The sequence below is a fragment of the Sander vitreus genome, chromosome 2 (assembly GCF_031162955.1).
Source record: "Sander vitreus isolate 19-12246 chromosome 2, sanVit1, whole genome shotgun sequence".
Taxonomy (NCBI): Eukaryota; Metazoa; Chordata; class Actinopteri; order Perciformes; family Percidae; genus Sander; species Sander vitreus.
The window spans coordinates 1,273,273-1,297,326 of NC_135856.1; the positions used below are offsets into that span (position 1 = coordinate 1,273,273).

Below are 24,054 nucleotides of genomic sequence, written 5' to 3' on the forward strand. Positions count from 1 at the left end.
ACTAAAGTGTCAAATAAATGTAATAAAATGTTTCCCAGAAATGCTCCGAAAACTTGATTGAAAACATATTTACACTGTAAAGGTATTTCAAACCATTGACATGGAGTGAGCTATTCTTTACATTCATTGATTTCTTGTAATGTTTTGCTGGTATAATTTACAAAGAGATTTGTTTTTGTCAGAGGTTTGTCAGCAGTGTGAGTGTTTCTGTGCACAGGAGACTCTCCGTCCCTACAGAGAACACAGAGACACTGAGGAACCATGTGACCCAAACCTAAACCCAATCCTAAACCTTAACCCTAACCCAAACCCTGGATAAAGAGGTTCAGTGAATGTGGTGTTGAAGGTGTGGAGGTGGATCAGTGAGTCAGAGGAGACTGTGTAGAAGGACAGAGAGCCAGCAGGACAGTCCACATACACTGCTACTCTGTTGGAGACAGGGTAGGAGTTGAGGTGTGTTTCTCTTTTATTGTGACAGACAGAGTAACCACCATCAGAGCAGAACAGACTCCAGGAATGATCATTATATCCAAACCTGCAGTCTTCACTGTATCCTCTCCTGTTTCCTCTGTAACTCACTGATATATGAACCCCCTCCTCTCCTCTCAACCTCCCAGTAACAGCGACCCATCAGACCATCTCTGCACAGAAGCTGCCACCAGTAGTCAAACCTCTCTGGATGATCAGGATATGGCTGATCCTCATTCACACGTGTCACCTTCTGGTTGTTGTCAGACAGTTTGAGGTTTCTGTTCACTGTGTTTGTGTCAGTGTGAGTTCACAGGAATCTGATGGAGAGAAAAACACAGCAGCAGTTTATAATTAGACAATGACAATGGTTTATTACATTTCTTTTGTAATGTAGCCCAGTGTTTTAAACTCAATTTCTGTACAATGTTTCTTTCTCTTCATTCATGAATCAAAAACATTCAACTTATTACATTCATTATAATCAGAATAAAAAGTGATTTAACAAGCCTTTATTTACAGAATCACAGAAAACATTCATCTAATTTTCAAAATGATGATAAAAAATAATAAAAATAATAATAATAATAAATTAAACTCAAACTGTAAATCATTTTTCTTGCTACACAGTGTTTTTAATACAGACATCAGATGAGATTAAAAGCTCAATGAGCCAGACAGAAAGCCATCTCATCATTTCCTTTATTTATATAGTTAAAAGTTTAAAGAGCTGCAGAGGACGCAAACATTTTTTCTGCAACATTTTTTTAACCTGACACTTGATCTGATCTGAAGTCTTCAGCGTTTCTCTCCGTTTTGAATGTTGCAGAATATTACAGTATTTGTGGATCTGCTGCCTCCTGCTGTTCACTCTGCAGGCTCACACTTTGATTGGCTGCCAGCTGGAAGCAAAACCATCTAAACCAATGGAGAGCAGCTTTCTGAAGAAATAAGGCATAAGGGTCATTTCCACGCAAAGCTCGGCATTTATCAATATGGTCGTGAGCGGAAAGTTTAAACTTCGAGGATGCAAGTTTTCAAGTCAGTGTTGACTTAGCGGTGCAGCATATAATCAGTCCATACTATACACAGCAGAAAAAGTCTGCAACATTGTTTTAGCCTGTGGGGTTCTGCACAACATCGTGCAGGAAAACAGGGTGCCATAAATGTAGTGATGGAGCTGCATCAGTGATCTCTTTCCATTCCGCATTCTTTCTACAGCCTTTAATACCAGTTTTCAGGCTGCCAAATAGTACACACGTAAGTGTAAATGAACCTGAGACATCAGGGTTTCAATCTCCACCTCTGAAAAGTTCCGCTTCTCAGCCGGATTACGTCTCACCATGTTGTAAATTGTAGGGGCGAGCCCTCAAAAGCGAGAATATATATATATATATATATATATATATATATATATATATATATATATGTATATATATATATACGTGAAATTTAAATTAAGATCATTTCCAGCCGCTGCATTTATCAAAGTACGACCATTCTTACGCTCTGATTGGTGTGATACAAACGTTTTATGAATCACACGTGAAGTCTGTCGTAAGATGATTTCTGCGCTCATATCTGCGCTAGGTTGATAAATGAGGGCCATTGTGATCACAAACAGTATTACAGTGGAGCTCATTTTAATGACTTCATAACCTGCTTGGCAGCATGTGAATTTCACCAATACATTTGATCGTTGTCCATAATAATACATGCTTTATTTATTTGTTGATTGTTTTTAATTAATAAGCTGAATCTGCAAAGTAACTAAAGTGTCAAATAAATGTAATAAAATGTTTCCCAGAAATGCTCCGAAAACTTGATTGAAAACATATTTACACTGTAAAGGTATTTCAAACCATTGACATGGAGTGAGCTATTCTTTACATTCATTGATTTCTTGTAATGTTTTGCTGGTATAATTTACAAAGAGATTTGTTTTTGTCAGAGGTTTGTCAGCAGTGTGAGTGTTTCTGTGCACAGGAGACTCTCCGTCCTACAGAGAACACAGAGACACTGAGGAACCATGTGACCCAAACCTAAACCCAATCCTAAACCTTAACCCTAACCCAAACCCTGGATAAAGAGGTTCAGTGAATGTGGTGTTGAAGGTGTGGAGGTGGATCAGTGAGTCAGAGGAGACTGTGTAGAAGGACAGAGAGCCAGTAGGACAGTCCACATACACTGCTACTCTGTTGGAGACAGGGTAGGAGTTGAGGTGTGTTTCTCTTTTATTGTGACAGACAGAGTAACCACCATCAGAGCAGAACAGACTCCAGGAATGATCATTATATCCAAACCTGCAGTCTTCACTGTATCCTCTCCTGTTTCCTCTGTAACTCACTGATATATGAACCCCTCCTCTCCTCTCAACCTCCCAGTAACAGCGACCCATCAGACCATCTCTGCACAGAAGCTGCCACCAGTAGTCAAACCTCTCTGGATGATCAGGATATGGCTGATCCTCATTCACACGTGTCACCTTCTGGTTGTTGTCAGACAGTTTGAGGTTTCTGTTCACTGTGTTTGTGTCCAGTGTGAGTTCACAGGAATCTGATGGAGAGAAAACACAGCAGCAGTTTATAATCTAGGTCAGTGTATCTTTTGGTCATTCAATTTTCATTTCATAAACAGGTATTCAAAAACTAAAAACAGTTATTTGATTTTCGTTTTAAAATACAAAATTTGAAATTTAAATACAAGGAGTTTTTTCCTTTTCATGGTCAAAAAGGGATGAGAGAAATTTAAAATATGCTTTGATTTTCATTTTCTATTTCATATAACAAAAGATAAAATCACTAGTTAACAGAAACAAAAAAAGGGCTGATTTTTCATATTCAGATTATATATATATATATATGTATATATATATATATATATATACATATATTCATATTCAGAGATCGGATGTTATCATTTCCAATGCAACAGCGCCAGTGTACCAGTGTTGCTTTCAGCACAGGCTAACATAGAACCCTACTCTGATGATGCTTGAGCGGACTTTTATTTCAAAATGTCACATTTATTTAGTTCCCTCTCCCTGCCTCCCTCCAACTCTTAGTACCGGCATTATGCATCATGACCCCACACAAATTGCAACAGAACCTCTTTTAACTGATCTAGACTGATAAAAGTCTCCTCTATAACATAAAAAATCTTAAGAAATCAGAGTGGTGGAAAGTATTTTAAAAAAAAATACTGAAATCAGTAGGCCTAATCACTGCCGTTGAGTTTGCTGATCAGGTGGAGAGTCACAGGCGGTTCGGGATCAGACCACGGGGATCAGACCTCCGGTACTGGGTCTAATATTAGCTGCTGCCGTTTTCTTCAAGTAGCAGTTAGCTAGCCATCAGCCCATTGTGATCAAAGGTTGTGACCCGGGTCCCCGGTGCTGACTGATTCTGGTCTGTGTGCGAAGCTAGTGTGACCTGCACTAGCTAACCAGTCCCTCCAGGATTTCGCGATCGCGCCAATTAAGAGCCAATGACCAATCAGGAGTGAGAACAGGTTGATCATTTCCTTGTTTTTGATATGAAGACGAGACGTGTGTGTGACTCATTTACCAACAAAACGTACAGCGAAAGACCGTGCAAAACATTTCAGACCGTCCGATACATTTTAACATCAATGTAGACTTTAACGATTTAAAAGTCGCTGAAGTTGCTGCCGTTTCCATCCTGGCTGTTGGCTCTCTGCAGCGGGCGGGGCTACTGCTCCGTACCCCCCGCGACTGACGCTTGCACACACACAAACACACACATGGTGGATGCAGGAGAAAAAGGAGATGAGACGACACAATAACCTAAATTGAGGACAGCTACGCTCGTTATTGTAAGTGCAATGATAAGTTAAAGTCAGTACTTTATCAAACCATATGAATGTGTGTCCCAGCCCAGGCCAGCATAGGAAAATAACTAACAATGTAAAAATCATCAAGCCACTGACAGATATGTTCAAATTTAATTGATTCAATAAATTATTATTTTTTGTTTTAAATCCACCAGCCATTTTCATATTATACCAACATTTACAGCATCCTGAGCCTTTTTGGTAAGGTTACTAGGAAAACGCAGCCCAGAGTAATTTTATTCTCCCCAAAACAAGTTTCCTTTTTATTTTTAAAGAACTATACAAAAAAAAAAATCGCAACTTTTTTGCAACTTTCACTGTCTCCCGCAACTTCATTGCAACAAACATACAAAAGACATTGCAACTTTTATCGCAATTTTTTACAAAAGCTCCCGTGAAATCAGGCATTTTGGGCCGCAACAATCTCAAAAAAAGGCTGCGAAATCCTGGAGGGACTGGCTAACATTAGCTGGGTATCAGACGGATCTGCCGATATCTATCTATCTATCTATCTATCTATCTATCTATCTATCTATCTATCTATCTATCCTTTGGCAGATAGTGATATGGTTTGATGCACTATGCCAGGGAGGCTAGCTAGTTGCTTTTAGTCTGAGTCTGTAAGATAACCAAACTTAATTTAAATATAACGTGCAAATAGGGAAATAAATATTAACGTTACAGGTAAAATAAAGTACCCTGAAATAAATAACAGTAAAACATATGTATTTAGGCTACTGAACTATATTGACTAATGGGGCGGGCCACCCCCCAAAACAATGGTAGGGGAAAAACTGGTTACTGCAGAAATGCACAGAATGTTCAATCATTTTGTTTTGAATGTGTTTTAACAGTTTTGATTTAGTTTTGTTAGCATTTGAACAATGTGCTGCCAATATAACGTGTTCTGCTAGTGGTGGAGTCTAAATGAGAGAAGAGTTCATGTATTTTGGAATATTTGGTCATTGAATGCATTTTGTGTAAAGGCAATGAAAATGATTCACAGTTTGGTCCACACAGACTTCTATTTGGCTGCCTGTGTGAAGAGTTTTAACAAAGTGACAACACTAACACAATACCAATCCTATTTCAACATGTGCTCCTTGTTTTCATGAATCAAAGTGAAAGCACACTCACACTTCCTCAGACCAGGTTTCAGCCTCTGCTCTCCACCATGTTCCAGTCTGGAGGAAGAAACAAAGTCAGAATGACCCTTCAGAAGCTTCCTCATAAATCATCTTCAAAATGTATAAAGCATCCCAGGTAACTGCTGAACATCAACATTATCAGCAGTGCTGCTGGTACACGCTATGAACCCATAGTCCTCAGCTTGTCAGTGGGACACAGAAACAGTGTGTGACAATTTGTCTGTTCATGCCTGAGAGTGTCCAGTCTCCAGTGTGGATCCTTCAGTCTAGCAGACAGCAGCTTCACTCCTGAGTTTCCTGGATGATTGTAGCTCAGGTCCAGCTTCCTCAGATGGGAGGGGTTGAAGGCCAGAGAAGTACAGCCTTTCTCTGTGATCAGACAGCCTGACAGACTAAAGACACACACGCACGCGCACACACACACACACACACACACACACACACACACACACACACACACAATATATTTAATTTAATGTTGCCTAATTCTGCAGTGACCCAAATTCAGCACAGTGGGTAGAGTAAAGAGACAAATAGAGCGGCAGAATCTGTGCAAATATTATAAGTTGGCGTAGCCCTAGTACTTTCTTTACCTAGTACTGCAGACAGCAGACATGCAACGTGACCAAATCACAGAGTATCATACAGAGTTCTGAGGTTAAACAAAGGGCGAAGTCTCCACAAACTCTTTAGTAACATATCAGGCTCTTTAGCTGCAAGATGTTACACTTTCTTTACCAGCTAGTCCTTTACTGTGTCTGTTTTCTGTTGGCTGCTGGGCATGCAGTAAACAGTGAGTTTAACGGAGCTTGTTGGATGGAGTTTTTCCTCGTCACTGTCGCACTAAATGCTTGCTCTTTGGGGAATTACTGGAATTGTTGGGTCTTTGTCAATTCTACAGTGTGGTCTAGACCTACTCTATCTGTAAAGTGTCTTGAGATAACTCTTGTTATAATTTGTTACTATAAATAAAATTGAATTGAAAGAGATTCCTGCTGCTGCTGAAGAAGGTGCTGATGAGAGCAGTGAAACTAAATCAAAACAGTTGTGGGTCGTAAATACAAGACACGTAGCTGAAAGATGTTGGGTATCGTTTTTATAGACAACTTTCAACTTTTATATCAAGCAACATTTAAATGTTTTTTGTTTAACAAATGCTGATACCTGACCTGAGAGTCTCCAGTTTACAGTGTTGACTCTCCAGTCCAGCAGAGAGCAGCTTCACTCCTGAATCCTTCAGGTCGTTGTTACTCAGGTCCAGCTCTCTCAGACTAGAGGACTCTAAGCTGAGAACTGAGGACAGATCTTCACAGCTTCCCTCTGACAGATTACAGCTACTCAGCCTAAAAATATGTACAGACCATATGTGAAAACATTTTTATGTATATTTTATATAACTTACACTTATATTTAGATAGGCACTACTTTCATGAAAGAGAAGTGTTTAACTGACTGATGAAAAATGACAACATGTGACAGATCCGATTAATCTTTTACAGGTTTATTATTCCTTACCTGAGAGTCTCCAGTGTACACTGTGGACTCTTTAGTCCAACAGAGAGCAGCTTCACTCCTGAATCCTTCAGTTCGTTGTTACTCAGGTCCAGCTCTCTCAGACTAGAGGACTCTGAGCTGAGAACTGAGGACATATATTCACAGCTTCTCTCTGAGAGATTACAGCTACTCAGCCTGAAGAAGAGTTTGTGATGAAGATAAACTTACGGTTTATGTCACAGATAATGTAAAACATCACATTGCTAAGGTTGTCCTTACTGAGGTAATGATTCAAACAACAAATGTTTTGTCTTGTAGTGTGTATATTACTGGAATCAGCCAGATAGTAATGGAATAAAAAAAAGTTGGATCCCAATCATTCACACAAAATTAATTTCAGCCTTAAATGAACTACAAAGTGAGATATTTGTTTTTTCTCCATTTGGCTGCAGTAACCAATGGAGATATAATGAAACTGAAGAAACAATTTGCAGGTTTTTCAATTAATCAATTTGTTGACTGAATCTTAAGACTATCAGTTGATCCAGACATTCATTAGTTGAGAACAACCATACACATCTCATACAGTATCTTCAGTAATTGGTGCACTTACAAAGCTTTTTTGGAGGCTTTGACCACTGGCAGCAGCCTCAGAAGAACATCCTCTGAAGCAGAGTATTTCTTCATGTCAAACACGTCCAGATCATTTTCTGATGACAGTAAGATGAAGCCCAGAGCTGACCACTGAGCAGGAGACAGTTTATCTGTGGAGAGACTTCCTGAACTCAGGTACTGTTGCATCTCCTCCACTAGAGAACAATCATTCAGTTCATTCAGACAGTGGAACAGATTGATGCTTCTCTCTGCAGACAGATTCTCACTGATCTTCTTCTTGATGTACTTGACTGTTTCCTGATTGGTCCCTTGGCTAGTTCCTGTCTGTGTCAGCAGGTCTTCAAGGACAATCTGATTGCTCTGCAGGGAAAGACCCAGGAGGAATCGGAGGAACAAGTCCAGGTGTCCTTTTGGACTATGTAAGGCCTTGTCAATAGCAAAACTGTGGACATCGGTCCTAGATGTTCTGCTGAAGAATTTCCACATTTTTTTGAAGATACTTTGCCCAAACATCACATTCTTGTTACTGTTAATGACTGCGCTCTCTACATGTAAAGCAGCCAGAAACTCCTGAACAGTCAGATGGATGAAGCTAAACATCTTTTCTTTACCATTCTTCCTCCCACGTTGCTCTTTGAAGATCTCTGTGAACACTCCTGAGCACACCGAGGCTCCACTGACGTCAATGCCACTCTCTTCTAGATCTTTCTCATAGAAGATCAGGTTGCCCTTTTCCAACTGTTGGTAAGCCAGTTTTGCTAATGACTCAATGCACTGAATGCACTGTTCTGGGTCATACTTCTCTTTTGTCTGATGAATCTGAAACACCAGGAATTCTGCGTACATCTCAGTCAGGGTCTTGGGCAGTTCTCCTCCCTCTCTGGTTTTCATCACCTCCTCCAGAACTGTAGCAGTGATCCAGCAGAAGACTGGGATGTGGCACATGATGTTGAGGCTTCGTGATGTCTTGATGTGGAAGATGATTCTGCCAGCCTGCTTCTGATCTGTGAATCTCTTTCTGAAGTACACCTCTTTCTGTGTGTCGGTGAACCCTCTGACTTCTGTCATGAGGTCTACAAAATCAGAATGGATCTGATTGGCTGCTGCAGGTCGTGTGGTTATCCAGATGCGAGCAGAGGGAAGCAGTTTCTTCTTGATCAGGTTCGTCAGCAGCTCGTCCACTGAGGTCGGCGCTGTAACATCAATTTTAACTGTCTGGTTTTTATTGGTGGAGCAGTCCAGATCAAGGCGGCTCTCATCCAGTCCATCCAAAACAAACAGAAGTTTGAATTCACTCTTGTCATAGTTGGTGTTTCCTGATGACTGCAGAGCTGTAAAGATGTGATTGAGAGATTCTTCTTTGATGTCTTTGGTCTCTGTGATACATTCATGAATGAGCTCTGCCAAACACCACTTTTCCCCCTTCTTTAAATTCAGCTCCCGGAAGGTAAAGGGGAAAACGAGATGCACATCTTGATTGGCTCTTCCCTCAGCCCAGTCCAACACAAACTTGTGCACAAGAAATGTTTTTCCAATTCCTGCGATTCCATTGGTCAGCACTGTTCTTATGGGTCTGTATCTCCCAGAGGCGTGTTTGAACATGTCACAAGGTTCAATTGGTTTCTCTGTATGTGCTGACTTCACCGCCTCAATCTCCACGACCTCATGCTGTGTGTTGATGTGTACGCCACCAGTAGCTTTGATGTACAGATGTGTGTACACATCATCTAGAGGTTGTTCATCCTTCTTCTGTGTCCACCCCTCTTGTGCATACATATACCCATCCTGAAGGTGTGTTTGAAGACCGTCTTGGTAAAATGAGATGTGTTGTGGCTCTGGTACTGGAACAATTCCATCTGTATGACATGAATAGAAAAACAACAACAACATAGAATTAGGCGTTATGCCTCTGTTCTCACAAGCATCAGTAAACACCTGCAACGGAACATTGTGGTGGAACAAGTTGTATGTGGACTGTATTTGAGTTTAAAAATTTACGACAGGTAGCTGCCCAGTACAACCACAGCGCTGCACTTGTGACCATTGACCAACTGCTGGCATTGCAGACAGTCACTGGTTAAAATGCCACAAATTAAAGTCCTGTTAAATCAGTTTTACTCTCTCCTTCTGTTCATATATGTGCTCTCATTATCTATTACATGCCCAGAAGTGCACACTTTCTATTTAATTTACTCTTGTTTTGGGAATCAGTAAGGGGTACGTTGCTGATTTTCAACCGGCCTTGTCTCATTGCAGTGGGGGTCATATATGCTGCCAACATATGGCCTGGACTCCTACCTACTAACACTGTGGTGAGACAAAGCAATTTGAAAATGTTAAAATAATGCTTTGAATGGTTTGAATTAGGCTTCGGCGGTATCACAGTGTTATGGTATACCAGAGTATTTAGAAATTCCCATGGTATCATTTTCAGTACTGTTAAAAATACAAATGCTCCTCTTTCTATCGAACTGATATGAAAATGCTGTATTAAGAAGATTTAGTCCAGAGGGAACTGAATTTAACACTTGTTGACCTGCAGATAATTTGATGCTTCTTGGGATATAGCTTAGCAAGTTCTCCTATCTTTGCTTTCACTCAGTTATAATGGAGTCCCTAACTTACTTGGACTTAAGTTTTTTCAAACTTTAAACTACCACTTTGTCTCTCAGGGCTTCCATACTTACCAGAGAATACAGCAGCTTTACCTTTGATCTGAGAGGAGGGAGTTCCTCTGTTCTCTGAAGTCTCTCCAACATCACTGACATCCACTGACTCTGTGTGGAAATGCATAGTAACATTTAAATTATCATTGATGAATTACGGTCATAAACAGCAACAGCACTCACCAGAAAAGGATGTACTCTTACAATTAAATTAAATTAAAAGACAGGCAAATACTTCTCAGTCAGTCAACCCATTACATACGGTGTGTCACTGTGATGCAAAAGCACACTTCATTCCCCAGTCTTTCTGACTGAAAATACATATTAAAACGACTGACTGACCTTCTGGTCCTGAGCTGGTGTCTGGCAGACTCTGCACTAGATCATTCCTGTTGATCTTCTCTAAAACCTTCTTGGTCACCTTCAGAGCTCCATGAAGATGAAAGGTTTTAACCATCACATCCACTGTGTCTCGCCTTACTGCCTCCTCCAGCTTGGACGCTTTGATGCTTTGGTAGCCTTCCAGGAGGTCTTGCTGCTGCAGATACCATTTGAATTGCTTAAATTCATCTTCTTTTAAATCCTCCAGAGTGTTCAAAAGGTCCACTGCCGTCATTGTGGTTTCCTGCTAAAATCAGACAGTTCTGTCAAACTGAAGTAAAACTGTAACACAAATGTCTCAGAGCAGCCACAGGAGTTCTGACTGGTCGACACAGGAGCTGTGTTGGTGGGATTTATGTGCAGAGTCTGACCAGTTAGAGCTCCTGCTGTTGCTCTGTGGGCTGGACTTAAAGGTCCAGTGTGTAGGATTTAGTGCCATCTAGTGGTGAGGTTGCAGATTGCGACCAACTGACACCTTACACCTCCCTTTTCCAAGCATGTAGTGAAACCTACAGTGGTCTTTCCTTCAATGTGAAAATCATAAGGCCCTCTCTAGAGCCAGTTTTTGGTTTGTCCATTCTGGGCTACTGTAGATTAGAAACACATATACATATATATATATATATATATATATATATATATATATATATATATATATATATATATGAAGGGCTCATTCTAACGAAAACAAAATGATTCTTATGCCTCATCCACATGAAACACAGTGTAAGTTGGTTATTCAATTTTCAATTCAATTTAATTCAATTTTAATTATAGTGTCAAATCGTAACAGGAATGATCTCAGGACACTTTACAGGTAGAGTAGGTCTAGACCACACTCTATAATTTACAAGGACCCAACAATTCCAGTGATTCCCCCAAGAGCATGCATTGCGTAAGTGCGACAGTGGCAAGGAAAAACTCCCTTTTAGGAAGAAACCTCAGACAGACCCAGGCTCTTGGTAGGCGGTGTCTGAGGGTGCCGGTTGGGGCTATGATGAACAATGGCAATAATAGTCACAATAAAGATATTAATAGTTATAATAGTTCATGATGTCGTAGAGCACAGCAGGGCGTAATAGAGCGTGGCAGGGCGTTGGCCGGACATAGCAAGTCGAAGCCGAGCATTGCAGTGCGTAGCAGGGTGTAATAGGGCACAGCAGGGCGTAGGGCAGGACCACGGTGACAGCTGCCACCATGATGTAGGTGCCATCATGATCCAAGATGATGACGCTGGGCGGAAAAAGAACATAAGGACTCCGGGGAATAAGCTCCCCGGAGCTATGTTAGTAACAAGCATTTCTGTGACACGAATACACACAGATGGAAAGAGAGAGGAGAGAGAAGCTCAGTGTGTCCAAGGAGGTACCCCAGTAGTCTAGAATTATAACCGCATAAGAGAAGGGGAGATAGGGAGGCTGTGTTCGGTGATTGTGGCTACACACCTTCCCCCGCCGGTCTAGGCTAACGCTGCAACTCATTACTCCCTAAGTATATGTAAGCTTTCTATGGGAAGAAGCAGAGATAAGGTGGGGGTGCGCCATTACTGTGGCTACACACCTTCTCTCGCCGGTCTAGGCGAAACGCTGCAACTCCTCACTCCCTAACTATAAGCTTTATCGAAGAGGAGAGTTTTAAGTTTACTCTTAAAGGTGGTGACGGTGTCTGCCCCCCGAACCCAGACTGGGAGCTGGTTCCACAAGAGAGAAGCCTGATAGCTAAATGCTCTGGCTCCCATTCTACTTTTAGACACTCTAGGAACCACAAGTAACTCTTTTAAATTCAATCCTGGATTTTACAGGAAGCCAATGCAGAGAAGCCAACACAGGAGAAATATGATCTCCCCTCTTAGTTCTTGTTAGAACACGCGCTGCAGCATTCTGGATCAGCTGGAGAGTCCTAAGACTTTTATTTGGGCATCCTGATAATAGGGAATTACAATAGTCCAGCCTGGAAGTAACAAATGCATGGACTAGTTTTTCAGCATCGTTTTGAGACAGGATGTTCCTAATTTTGGCAATGTTACGAAGGTGAAAAAAGGCTGTTCTAGAGGTTTGTTTTAAGTGGGCGTTAAAGGATATATCCTGATCAAAAATAACTCCTAGATTTCTGACAGTAGTGCTGGAGGCCATGGCAATGCCATCTAGAGTAATTATATCTTGGGATAAAGATGAAATCAATTGTAGGTCATCCATGATTTGATATCTCTAATGCATACTTGAAGTTTGGCTAACTGACTGGTCTCGTCTGGCTTGATTGATAAGTATAATTGGGTGTCATCCGCATAACAGTGAAAGTTAATTGAGTGTTTCCTAATAATATTGCCTAGAGGAAGCATATACAAGGAGAAAAGAATTGTCCAAGCCTTGAGGAACGCCATGGTTAACTTTAGTGTACTTGGAGGATTTATCGTTGATATTGACAAATTGAGATTGATCAGAGAAATAGGACTTAAACCAGCTTAGTGCGATTCCTTTAATGCCAACTAAATGTTCCAGTCTCTGTACCAGGATGGTATGGTCAATAGTGTCGAATGCAGCACTAAGATCTAATAAGACAAGTATGGAGACAAGTCCTTTGTCAGCAGCAATTATAAGGTCGTTAGTAATTTTCACCAGTGCCGTCTCTGTGCTATGATGCTTTCTAAATCCTGACTGAAAGTCCTCAAATAGACTATTCCTATGTAAAAAGTCACATAACTGATTAGCAATTACTTTCTCAAGGATCTTGGAGAGAAAGGGAAGGTTAGATATAGGTCTATAGTTGGCTAAGACCTCAAGATCGAGGGTGAGTTTTTTCAGAAGAGGTTTTATCACAGCTACTTTAAATGACTGCGGTACATAACCTGTTAATAAAGACATATTGATCATATTTAGTAACGATGTGTTAACCACAGATAACGCTTCTTTAAGTAGCCTCGTTGGGATGGGGTCTAATAGACAGGTAGATGGCTTTGCTGAAGAGACCTTTAGCATTAATTGTTGAAGGTCTATAGGAAAAAAGCAGTCTATGTCAGGTCCTGTCGTTCTTTCTAGCACTCCTGCATTCAAAGGTGAACCATTAGAAGTTAAGGGCAAAAGGTGATGAATTCCATCCCTAATTGTTATAATTTTATCATTAAAGAAACTCATGAAGTCATCACTACTAAGAGCTAGGGGAATAGATGGCTCAGTAGAGCTGTGACCATCTATCAGCCTGGCTACAGTGCTGAAAGAAACCTTGGGTTGTTCTTATTTTCTTCTATCAATGATGAGTAATAGTCTGATCTGGCATTTCTGAGGGCCTTCCTATATGTGTTCATACTGTCTTGCCAAACTAAACGAGATTCTTCCAATTTGGAGGAACGCCATTTACTTTCAAGTTTTCATGAGATTTGTTTTAATTTGCGAGTTTGGGAGTTATACCAAGGTGCTAGTTTCCTTTGCTTCATCATCTTCTTTTTGAGGGGAGCAACAGAGTCTAAATTCGTCCGTAGGCAGGCCGTAGCACCGTCTACAAAATTATCAATTTGGGAGGGACTAAAGTTAACATAAAGCTCCTCTGTTATATTAAAGCATGACATTGAGTTAAATGCTGTTGGAATATTTTCCTTAAATTTAGCTATAGCACTGTCAGATAGGCATCTAGTGTAGAAAGTTTTATTTAATTTCGTATAGTCGGGTAGTAAGAATTCAAAAGTTATTAAAAAATGGTCTGATAATAAGGAATTCTGTGGAAATACTATCAAATCTTCAATTTTGATGCCATATGACAGCAGAAGGTCGAGGGTGTGGTTAAAACAGTGCGTGGCCTTATGCACACTCTGACTGAAACCAATTGAATCTAGTAGTGAGTTGAAGGCAGTACTAAGGCTATTGCTGTCAACGTCCACATGAATATTAAAATCACCTACAATAATTATTTTTTCTGATTTTAGGACTACACTTGACAAAAACTCAGAATTCAGATAAAAATTCAGAATACGGGCCTGGCGCTCGGTAAACAACAACAAATATAATTCCAGCCATGTTTCAGTAAGACAGAATAGATCAATTTGATTGTCTGATATCAAATCGTTTACCAATATTGCTTTAGAAGACAGACATCTAATATTTAATAGTCCACATTTGATTCTCCTATTCTGTTCTATTGTTGCAGTGGTTGTTTTAATTCCAATTAGGTTGTTGAGTATAGCATCTTGTTGGTTTACGTTTGATTTTACCGATCTCAGTCGGGGGACAGACACCGTAGTTATGGGATTATGAATGGGTGGCTGCTCCAAAGGAAGCACAGAGGAGCGTGTAGCGCTGTACCTGTGATTACTGATATTACTGATTCTTACTGGAATGATATAGCTGGTCTGTGGGTTAGCAGAGTTATTTGTAAAGGAGTGAGAGCTTATGGGAGAGTGAGACTGGGAAGTGCGCTTGTGCGTGTGTTTACAGGGTGCAGACAGTCAATCTAAGGTCTGGGTCTGCACCCAGGTCTTGGTCTGCACGGCGTGCCGCAGATTCTCACATAGCATCTGGCTGCCCCGTCTATTGGGATGAATCCCGTCCCTGCTGAACAGGGAGCCACTTTTACCAAAACAGATTAAAATTGTCAATACCAAAATCTTGTGGATGTTGCATGTATGCTGGAGCCAGGTGTTGAGAGTGAATAGTCTGCTAAAAAGACATACTCCGCAACCTCGAGATGGAAGTGGGCCCGAAATAAAAAATCTTCTTCCCAGTGCTTTTTAAAGCTTCAATGAGAGTACCAAAGTCTTTCTTTGTGTGCTCACTCTGCTGATAGGACATGTCGTTATGTCCACAATGGACCACGATGCATTTAATAGAGGTCGGGAGTGAGGGTATCAGGTCCACAGCTTTAGCCAGGATGTCTGCAACTTTGGCTCCAGGAGAGCAGTGTGTGGCAGCATTAAAAAAAAACGTATATCCCGGGTGATGGAGTCACCCATAATTATTGCGGTTGGGGGGAAGGGCGGACGAGGAGTGCGGGGGCGTGAATGGCCGGTGGCAGGAACAAAACAGGCAGTGTCGGTTTCAGATGGACAAGGAAAAGAAAAGGAAAGACCATTCGGTGGGGGAGATTGTTTTTGAGGAACGTTTGGCAAGGGATGCCATCGGACCGTCTGACTACCGCATCCCTCAGAAGTTTTCGCCACGAGGCAACGGTCCTCTCCCGTGCCAAAAGCTGGTCAGTCGGCTTTGAAGTGGGGCGAACCTGGGTAACCACATTGGCCGTTACCGGGGGAACATTCGGCTTTGACAGGGCATCGAAGCGACTGGAGAGGCTGAGGGCAGGAGGCGATGGAGCCCTACCCGAGGCTCTCTTTCGGCCGCAAACCACTTTAGTCCAGGATGGCCTGATGGTCGGTGTCGAGCAAGAGGATGGATGTGGGCAGGCGGATGGGTCCCAAAGCGCGGTATCCTGGAAAGCCGCCGAGAGAGTTGTGATTTGGAGCGATTGATTTTGAGCAACGTCCAGATAGGCTGTTAACAAGGCATCTTTGGTTTTTAAGTCCTCTGAGAGCCGATGAACTTCTTCCCCAAGGTCAGAAATTTCTTTGTTTGAATTTTGAAGCAACGAGGAAATCCTGTGGGGAAATGGGGACTGCTAGGTGTGGAGGTAGCCATGGCGCTGGCGTTAGCCTGAAGCTAATGTTTACTACTCGTAGAAAATGTGCGGTCCTCCACGCACAGGTATGTAGATTTGCGTAGATGCTGGCTCTTTCTAGAGACTAAAGGCTACCAGGGGGCTAATAAGAAACGAAAAACTAAGCAACTAGTACAACATTTTTCTCGAAATAATACTGTTTTCCTCCGTCTGTCTTCTCTCCCTCTACACTCTCACACTGCATTACCTTCCGGTTCCGGTTGCTGTGATCTGCATTTTGAAACTGAAGCAGTTATGCCACTGGATACAGGAATTATTGCAAATTGCTCAAATAATATCTTCTCTCTTGCACATGTAAGCAGCAGCAGCATTATAAAATACAGATGTTATCTGTATAACAGCTGCTAGCAACTAGCCTGGAAATCCAGACCCAAATTCCAAAGGACTAATGGTCTGGCATCGATTAACGAAAGTCACCCATCTCGAGGGGCGGCACCAAGCGTGCATTTGAAAATCTCACTGCATGCAATTGGATAACCCATACGCTTAGCTACCAGCGGGGTTAACTGGTAGATTAAACTGTCGTCATCTGTTTAGCTCACCTCTGGCCCTATATCAGATACACCGATGTGATTGATGCAGCTCGGCTACAAGGGCATAGTTAATGAGCAGCATTACTCAATGCCAGAGTAACTCGCTGAGCAAAATCAAATTGTGCTCTCGCGAAAACTCTGGATTTCCAGGGTAGCTAGCAACAGCAACAAGATCAGGAAAACCATCGGTAGTCAAGGCTGATGTTTGTTTTCTTCTGTAAAAGGGTCATGCCGAATCAGGGAAGGACACTGCGGGACCAATAAGACCCAATCAGGAAGCCAACATGGGTCTCTACTTCATTTTTTTCTAAAGGGCTCCGTTTCTGCCGGTCCAGACGTATGGGTGTCACGGTTCTCCAAATCAATGATTAGATTTTTGATTTAAACTTTTTAGGGACGGAATGCCACAATTAGAGCCACTAAATGGCAGAATGGTACTTTACAACAACAGTTTGAGTTTCTCAGAGTCTACATGGACCACGAGTTTAACAAGGTGCACCTGAACACACCGTCATTGCTAACTCCGGCAGTGGCCATGGTGTCTGGAAAGGTGCAGATGCTGGCTGTGTTGTTGCTTTTTTTTCGGGTGTACGCAAGTAGGCGGTGGTAGAGAGAGAAATACTATGGGAATCGCCAATCCTTTTTAATTCGATAATCGAAATCAAAAACTCATTGGGGGCCAAGCAGCGAAGCTGTGAGGCACCATTAGTTATTCTACCTTTTCTACTTATTACACATCTTTCCTCTGCCATTGGAGTCTATGGCAGCCCATAGAACTGTACAGTAAAAAGTTGTGAAATTTGGCACATTGATTCGGGACAGTCCCATAATTCATTTTACCAAGTTTTAGGTCTGCACCACAGGCAGTCTAGCGCCACCAATGGGTCAAATTTGGTGTTGCATCCATGCGATTAACTTTTGAACTGTATGCCCGATTTTGAACATGGAGATATAGTTGGAATCCTTGGATGACAGCAAACTCAACACACCCCATGATGTCAATATCCGCCATGTTGGACCTTCCACCCTATTGGATTTGATCAAAAACACAAAAAAGTTTTCACAGGTTACAAAATTGGTCAGATTTTCACGAAACTTGGCAGAGATGATCTTCAGACCATGCCTCACAAAAGTTATTCCATTGCGTATTGATATTTACAAGCATTTGCCCGTCACAGCCAATCGAAATCGACGACGAAGCCGCTAAATCTCGGAGAGGCTTTCATGTATCAAAACCAATCTCAATACTTGGACTCACGACCAAATTAGGAGAAGGCTCAAGAAATTTGGTGACTTTTGACCACTATAGGGACGCTATAATCACAGGAAGTAGGCTCATATCTCAGCAACGCTTTCATGTATCGAAACCAAACTTGGTTACATGGACTTGGGACCCCATCCTGAGGACGCACAATACATTTGGAGTCTTTTGACCACTAGGGGGAGCGCTATAATCACAGGAAGTAGGCTCATATCTCAGCAATGTTTTCACGTATCAAAACCAAATTTGGTACATGGACTTTGGACCGCATCCTGAGGACGCACAATCAATTTGGAGTCTTTTTTTGACCACTAGGTGGGTGCTATAATCACAGGAAGTAGGCTTATATCTCACCAACGCTTTCATGTATCGAAGCCGAACTTTGTACATGACTCAAGACCCAATTCCAAGGACGTAAAATATATTTTGTGACCTTTGACCACTATGGGGGTGCTATGGTCACAGGAAGTGAGCTCATATCTCAGCAACGTTTTGATGTATGAAGTCCAAACTTGGTACAGGGACATGGTAGCTGATTGTGAGGATATGCAAGGAAAGTGGTGTCATTTGGCCTCTAGGGGTGCTGTAATAAAGAAAGTGAGCTAATATTTCAGCAACGCTTTGATGTACTAAAGCCAAACTTCGTACAGGGACTTGGCACTTGATTGTGAGAACGCACAAGGACATTGGTGTAATTAAGCCTCTAGGGGCACTGTAACACAGTAAATGAGCTGATATCTCAGCCATTCTTTATCCAATTTCCATCAAAGTTGCTGTGAGTGCTTGCTCATGCCATGGCAACGCCATTCCTGCTAGTGTACTGCTTGGCCCCCTCATTGCTGCTTGCAGCTATACTTTCGATTGAATTTAAATTTAAAGTCAAAATTGCGACACTCCCATTCATACTAAAATAAAAAAACGTATTATTGTAGATGCAGGCTTAGTTTATGGAGATTGTACACTAATGAAAACATAATAACTTCCGTAATCTTCCATTTCTGCAAATACATCCCCCTAAATTGTACACATTGGTCCTTCAATACATAGACAGTAAATAGAAATGGACCAACAGATCCTGTTGCTCTGGACGGAGACCAGTGAAGGCTATTAGAAGCACTTTTCCGGCTGAGTGTTACTGTGCAGCCTCCAACTGAGAGAGACGACGTAAATGTGACGTGAGCATAGGGCTGCACGATATTTTGTTTCATCGTCTACATCGCGATGTGCACATGCGCGATAGTCACATCGCAGGACGTTGCGATGTTGACGCTACAACTTCTTTGCTGCTTGATAAAAAAGTAAACTTTCACCATTCTCCTTTTCCATGATTGTTACCGGCCGACCCTTCCCCTTTAAGACAGGTGGTCCTGTGACGTAACGTTAGTCCGACGGGGGGGGGGGGGGTTGTTATGGGAAGTGAGGCTCTCCCGTGTGTAGAAAAGTACGGTAAGCGGCAGCTGCCGCTGACACAGTGATACACATGCTTTTCCATGGGTAGTGAAACTACAGTAGTCAGAGTTTTATGTTCGCTCCAAAGACAAACTAAATCACCTGATTAATGCAACGTAATCACGACATCTCCCGGCCATTTTTCACCGCAGAAAGCTGCTACCAGCCATGCTAAAGCTAACATAGTTAGCCTAAAGAAACAAGGCGTCTGTCCCAATTAACGTTATGGTTCGGAGCTGCGACACTGGGAACGTAACACTAATCTACAACAGCAGTCTGTTTCTGATATAACTTAATTTACACTGATTTAAGTGCTCTTGGATACACAGTTTGTTCAAAGAGTGTGACATGCAGGCTCTGCATGCACAGCAAACCAACAATCATGATCAATTTTAATCAATTTATCAAACAACCAAAGCAGGCCCCGCTAGTCGACCACAACCTGAAATTTAGAGGAAGCAACATGCATGCATTATTAATATCATTCACTTTAGCCTGGATTTATATTATGTGAATACAATCATGTCAGTCAACCAGTGTATTTCTTCCTAATTTCCCTCTCCAAAAATCACTTCAGAAGAGTAATCACAGCGCTTACTTGCTTTGGTTTTTGTAAAGCATTACAAAGACTGGTTCACATAAGAAAATTTCCTTTTTCATTTTTATTTTCTTTGTAGATGCACTCCCCTACAAAATCACCCCAGTAATTGAGAATGACTTAGTATTTCTAAATAGGGCTATTCATGTCCTCTTGTAAAAATTAGTCTTTTTCTCATATCGCAATATATATCGCAGGGAAAAAAAATATCGCAATGTAAGTTTTTTCCAAAATCGTGCAGGCCTACGTGAGCAACCTGTCTGAAAGTTGTAAGTCTTCTGGTAGCTGTGCCAAGAGAAATCTCAATCATTCCCAATCTAGCAGAGACGGAGAGCGTAGGTATATGTAAGGAGATAACATAGACACAGGCTCATTATTGATCACTAAAATGATAGTTAACATTAGTCATTACACTTAAACAGCTGATGGAAGTCCAAACTGCCTAGGAGCTCCTCCTGTAATGTACGGTAATTCCTCTACTATGCGACAGTAAGTTGCGTGGTTATGACACAATCGTTAGCCTAATTTTATAAAAACGTCTGCTATGTAGCCATAACATCAGATACAAGGTAATGGAGCCTTTTATACATTGTTGTGTTTCTTTAGAAATAAACAATGGACAAATAAAGTCTTTAAACGCTTAAGATGTAAAGTTATTCACTGTCAAAGTGATGCCAAAATGAATGGGAGTCAATGGAATGCTAACGGCGGGTGGGTGCTTGTTAGCATTAAAATGGCGCCATAGGAGCTACGGTTTGTGGACGCTCGCTTACCCCCTTGCTTTAATGTCATTTGGTTGTTAGACCCATTTATTCACCACAACTTCCTGTCAACAAGGACTTTGGGGTTGGGGGGGGGCGGGGTTGTTGTTCGGACAGACCTGCCCCCACCGGTAAAAAAAATCCTAAAGGAAACACTGCTACGTCAGCTGACTTTCTGGCAGAAGGCCATTTTAGAACAATTTTGATTTTGAAACTATGTTTCAACCATAACAGGAAGTCATGATTGGATGTTCAAACAACGGGCATTCAACATCTCAATGTTTGCTGGGTTAGCTCAGCATGTTAGCATACTGACATGACCAGAGAAGAAAACTGAGGGGATCTCCAAAGTTATTACAATTCATCCTAAAGGGGGACATGGCAGTCCATCCAATAATTGATCAAACATTTCACTCAAAATCACAAATCTCAACTCCATGATGACAGTAAAGGAAATGTCAGAGGATCACCAAAGTCATTAAGATTCATCCTGTGGGGAACATGAATGTCCTTATGACAATACATCCAATAGTTGTTGAGATATTTCAGTTTGGACCAAAGGGGTGGATCAACAGGTCGAGAGTGAGACGGACCAACATCGTCATTTCTAGAGTAACAATGATAGCACTGCTAAAAACATTTGTGGTTTTCTTAAACCTCCTGTGGATTTTAATTATAAAAACTGAAATATTATTAATTTCACAGTGTATCTTTCATCTGTAATTAGGTGGTACAGGTTTGAACATGAAGACCTGCAGGTCTAAAACTGCTGGTGCTGCAGCTTTGCAACTGAATCTGTCTTACTTCAAAACAGTTCAGTTCTCTAAAAAGTAGCCTGTTCCTACCACAGGAACCTTCCCAGGAACTCAGGAACTTTACTCGCATTTTCACAAGAGGAACCAATGTATACAGTAAATTCAGACCTTGGTTTTTATTCAGAGACTCAGTCTCTTAGCAGGAAGGGTGGAGTTACTTTGGCCAAATAGACTCTACCCTTTCCTACTTTTAAATTAGATAGCTATTGATTTGAGTCTCAGCTCTTTACTATATGATTTAATTGAATGATTTAATTGGTGATTAAATGTTGTAGGTTGTATGCCATTGCCCTTGCAAAAGCGTATTGCTATAAATAGTCAAACTATAGAATAGTTAAAGTATATGTGGTCACACATGAAAGCAACAACATTGTTACACTCTGCGATATTACACTCAGGGATTTTTTGAGTTAGTTGAAAGAGTATCAGTAGAAAACTGCACTCTAAAATTGAATTAGTTCTTTTTTTATTGATGCCTTTTGTATTCAGTTCAACGTTTAATTTGTTAAATAAAAGAATATTGGAAATAACTTAAATTCTTTCTTATTCAACAAACTATGTGTGTAACAAAGTAGTTGCATATTTCCCTCATATCACGCAGACTTAAGAAAAAGATTGTGGGGACAATGTGACATTTAATCAGCCATGTTTCAGCAGCTGTAACCATGGTGGAACCATGGTTAAACATGGTGGCTTTACGAAAATTAATGGCTAATTGCAAATTTGCTCCTGAAGTCCGACACCGTCTTACCAAATTTGCAATTAGCCATCAATTTTGTGAATTTAGTAATGAAATAGCAGACAAACAATGTATAACTTTGCAGTGTCTGAAATATGAGACCTGCTGTCTCGTCTCCACTGTGTGTGTGTATGTGCTTTGCTCAACCAATCAGCGCGCAGCTCATCTAAATATTCATGAGCATACCATATTTGGAAGAAAAGCTCTCGTTCCAAATAGGGCCATTCCACAAGGTTGTATTAGGGCGCATAGAACAGCACCTGGGCCATTTTCAGCCCAGATATAATAATGATATCACCCTTTAACCCCAACAGCTCGAGTGGAGCTGCTCAGTGGCCAGCAGATCAGACTGTGGTTGTACTGGGCAGCTTCCAGGTATAAATGTGTAACTGTGTGAATGTGACAGGTCGTTGTTGCAAATGAGAATTTGTTCTCAGTCGACTTACCTGGATAAATAATTTAAGGTTAAGGTTAAATAATATAAACATAAAAAATGTGTGAGGCAGAGAAAGCACAGATGAGCTGTAGTTGTGCTGTCAGTCCACTAGATGGAGAACTTTACCCCCACCATCTCCACAGAGCTGGAGAGCAGACTGACTGAGTCAAAGTAGAACAGGAGGCACAAACAGTCAGATAACTCCAGTCATTACACAAGATAACACAACATCCAACATTAAAAACACACTTTGACCTTTTGGTCTGGAGGGAGAGAAAATAATCTGAGATGTGAAAGTTAGAGAGACAGAAAGAAACAGATGTTAACCTGGTTTACATCTCTCTCTCTCTCTGTCTCTCTGTCTCTCTCTCTGTCTCTCTCTCTCTCTCTCTCTCTCTCTCTGTCTCTCTCTCTCTCTCTCTCTCTCTCTCTCTCTCGCTCTCTCTCGTCTCTCTCTGTCTGTCTCTCTCTCTCTCTGCTCTCTCTCTCTCTGTCTCTCTCTCTCTCTCTCTCTCTGTCTCTCTCTCTCTCTCTCTGTCTCTCTCTCTCTCTCTCTCTGTCTCTGTCTCTCTCTCTCTGTCTCTCTCTCTCTCTCTCTCTCTCTCTCTCTCTCTCTCTCTCTCTCTCTCTCTCTCTCTCTCTCTCTCTCTGTCTGTCTCTCTCTCTGTCTCTCTCTGTCTGTCTCTCTCTGTCTGTCTCTCTCTCTCTCTCTCTGTCTCTCTCTCTCTGTCTCTCTCTGTCTGTCTCTCTCTGTCTCTCTCTCTCTCTCTCTCTCTCTCTCTCTCAAAACATCCTGAAAAATTACCGTAAATTATAATAAACTAAGTAAAAAAAAATCACACAGTGTAACTAGTTACTTTGAGCAGTAAAGCTAGAGGGACGTTACCTCTCAACTAGTACTTTGCTAACAACACATCAGCGGTCAGCTAACTTCATGTCAAAGTTGTTCACACAATCTTTACCAAGATATTCATTACTTAAACTACTTTGTTACCTGTTCGACTCGAGCTTCTCCGAGCTTTCAGCACATTTAGACCCGTTTTAGTCCACATTAAAGACCGAAAAACTACACCCAAAGATTCTCTAAACAGTCTCCTGCCGCTGACGTTTCTACTGTTTCGGTTTCTGTCAAGTGACGTTTATCACTTAAGAGCAGCTTCCTTTCAAAATAAAACACTTC

At 41.4% G+C, this 24,054-nt stretch overlaps 1 protein-coding gene across 2 annotated transcripts; it reads right to left on the minus strand.

Moving 5' to 3' along the window:
- Nucleotides 1-1,529: 1,529 nt before the first annotated feature.
- On the minus strand, nucleotides 1,530-24,009 carry LOC144531673 (NLR family CARD domain-containing protein 3-like). 2 transcript variants are annotated; one of them, XM_078271940.1, is made up of 9 exons: nucleotides 23,869-24,009; nucleotides 10,586-10,871; nucleotides 10,286-10,354; nucleotides 7,576-9,433; nucleotides 6,984-7,157; nucleotides 6,638-6,811; nucleotides 5,699-5,860; nucleotides 5,458-5,504; nucleotides 1,530-3,024 (listed from the first exon to the last, which is right to left on the minus strand). In XM_078271940.1, the coding sequence occupies exons 2-9, from the start codon at nucleotides 10,857-10,859 to the stop codon at nucleotides 2,468-2,470; spliced, it is 3,315 nt and encodes a 1,104-aa protein (XP_078128066.1). In that variant the 5' UTR covers nucleotides 10,860-10,871; nucleotides 23,869-24,009; the 3' UTR covers nucleotides 1,530-2,467. The 2 variants fall into 2 exon arrangements, with proteins under 2 accessions (XP_078128066.1, XP_078128059.1); XM_078271933.1 differs by having other exon boundaries at nucleotides 10,265-10,354.
- Between the last annotated feature and the right edge of the window lie 45 nt (nucleotides 24,010-24,054).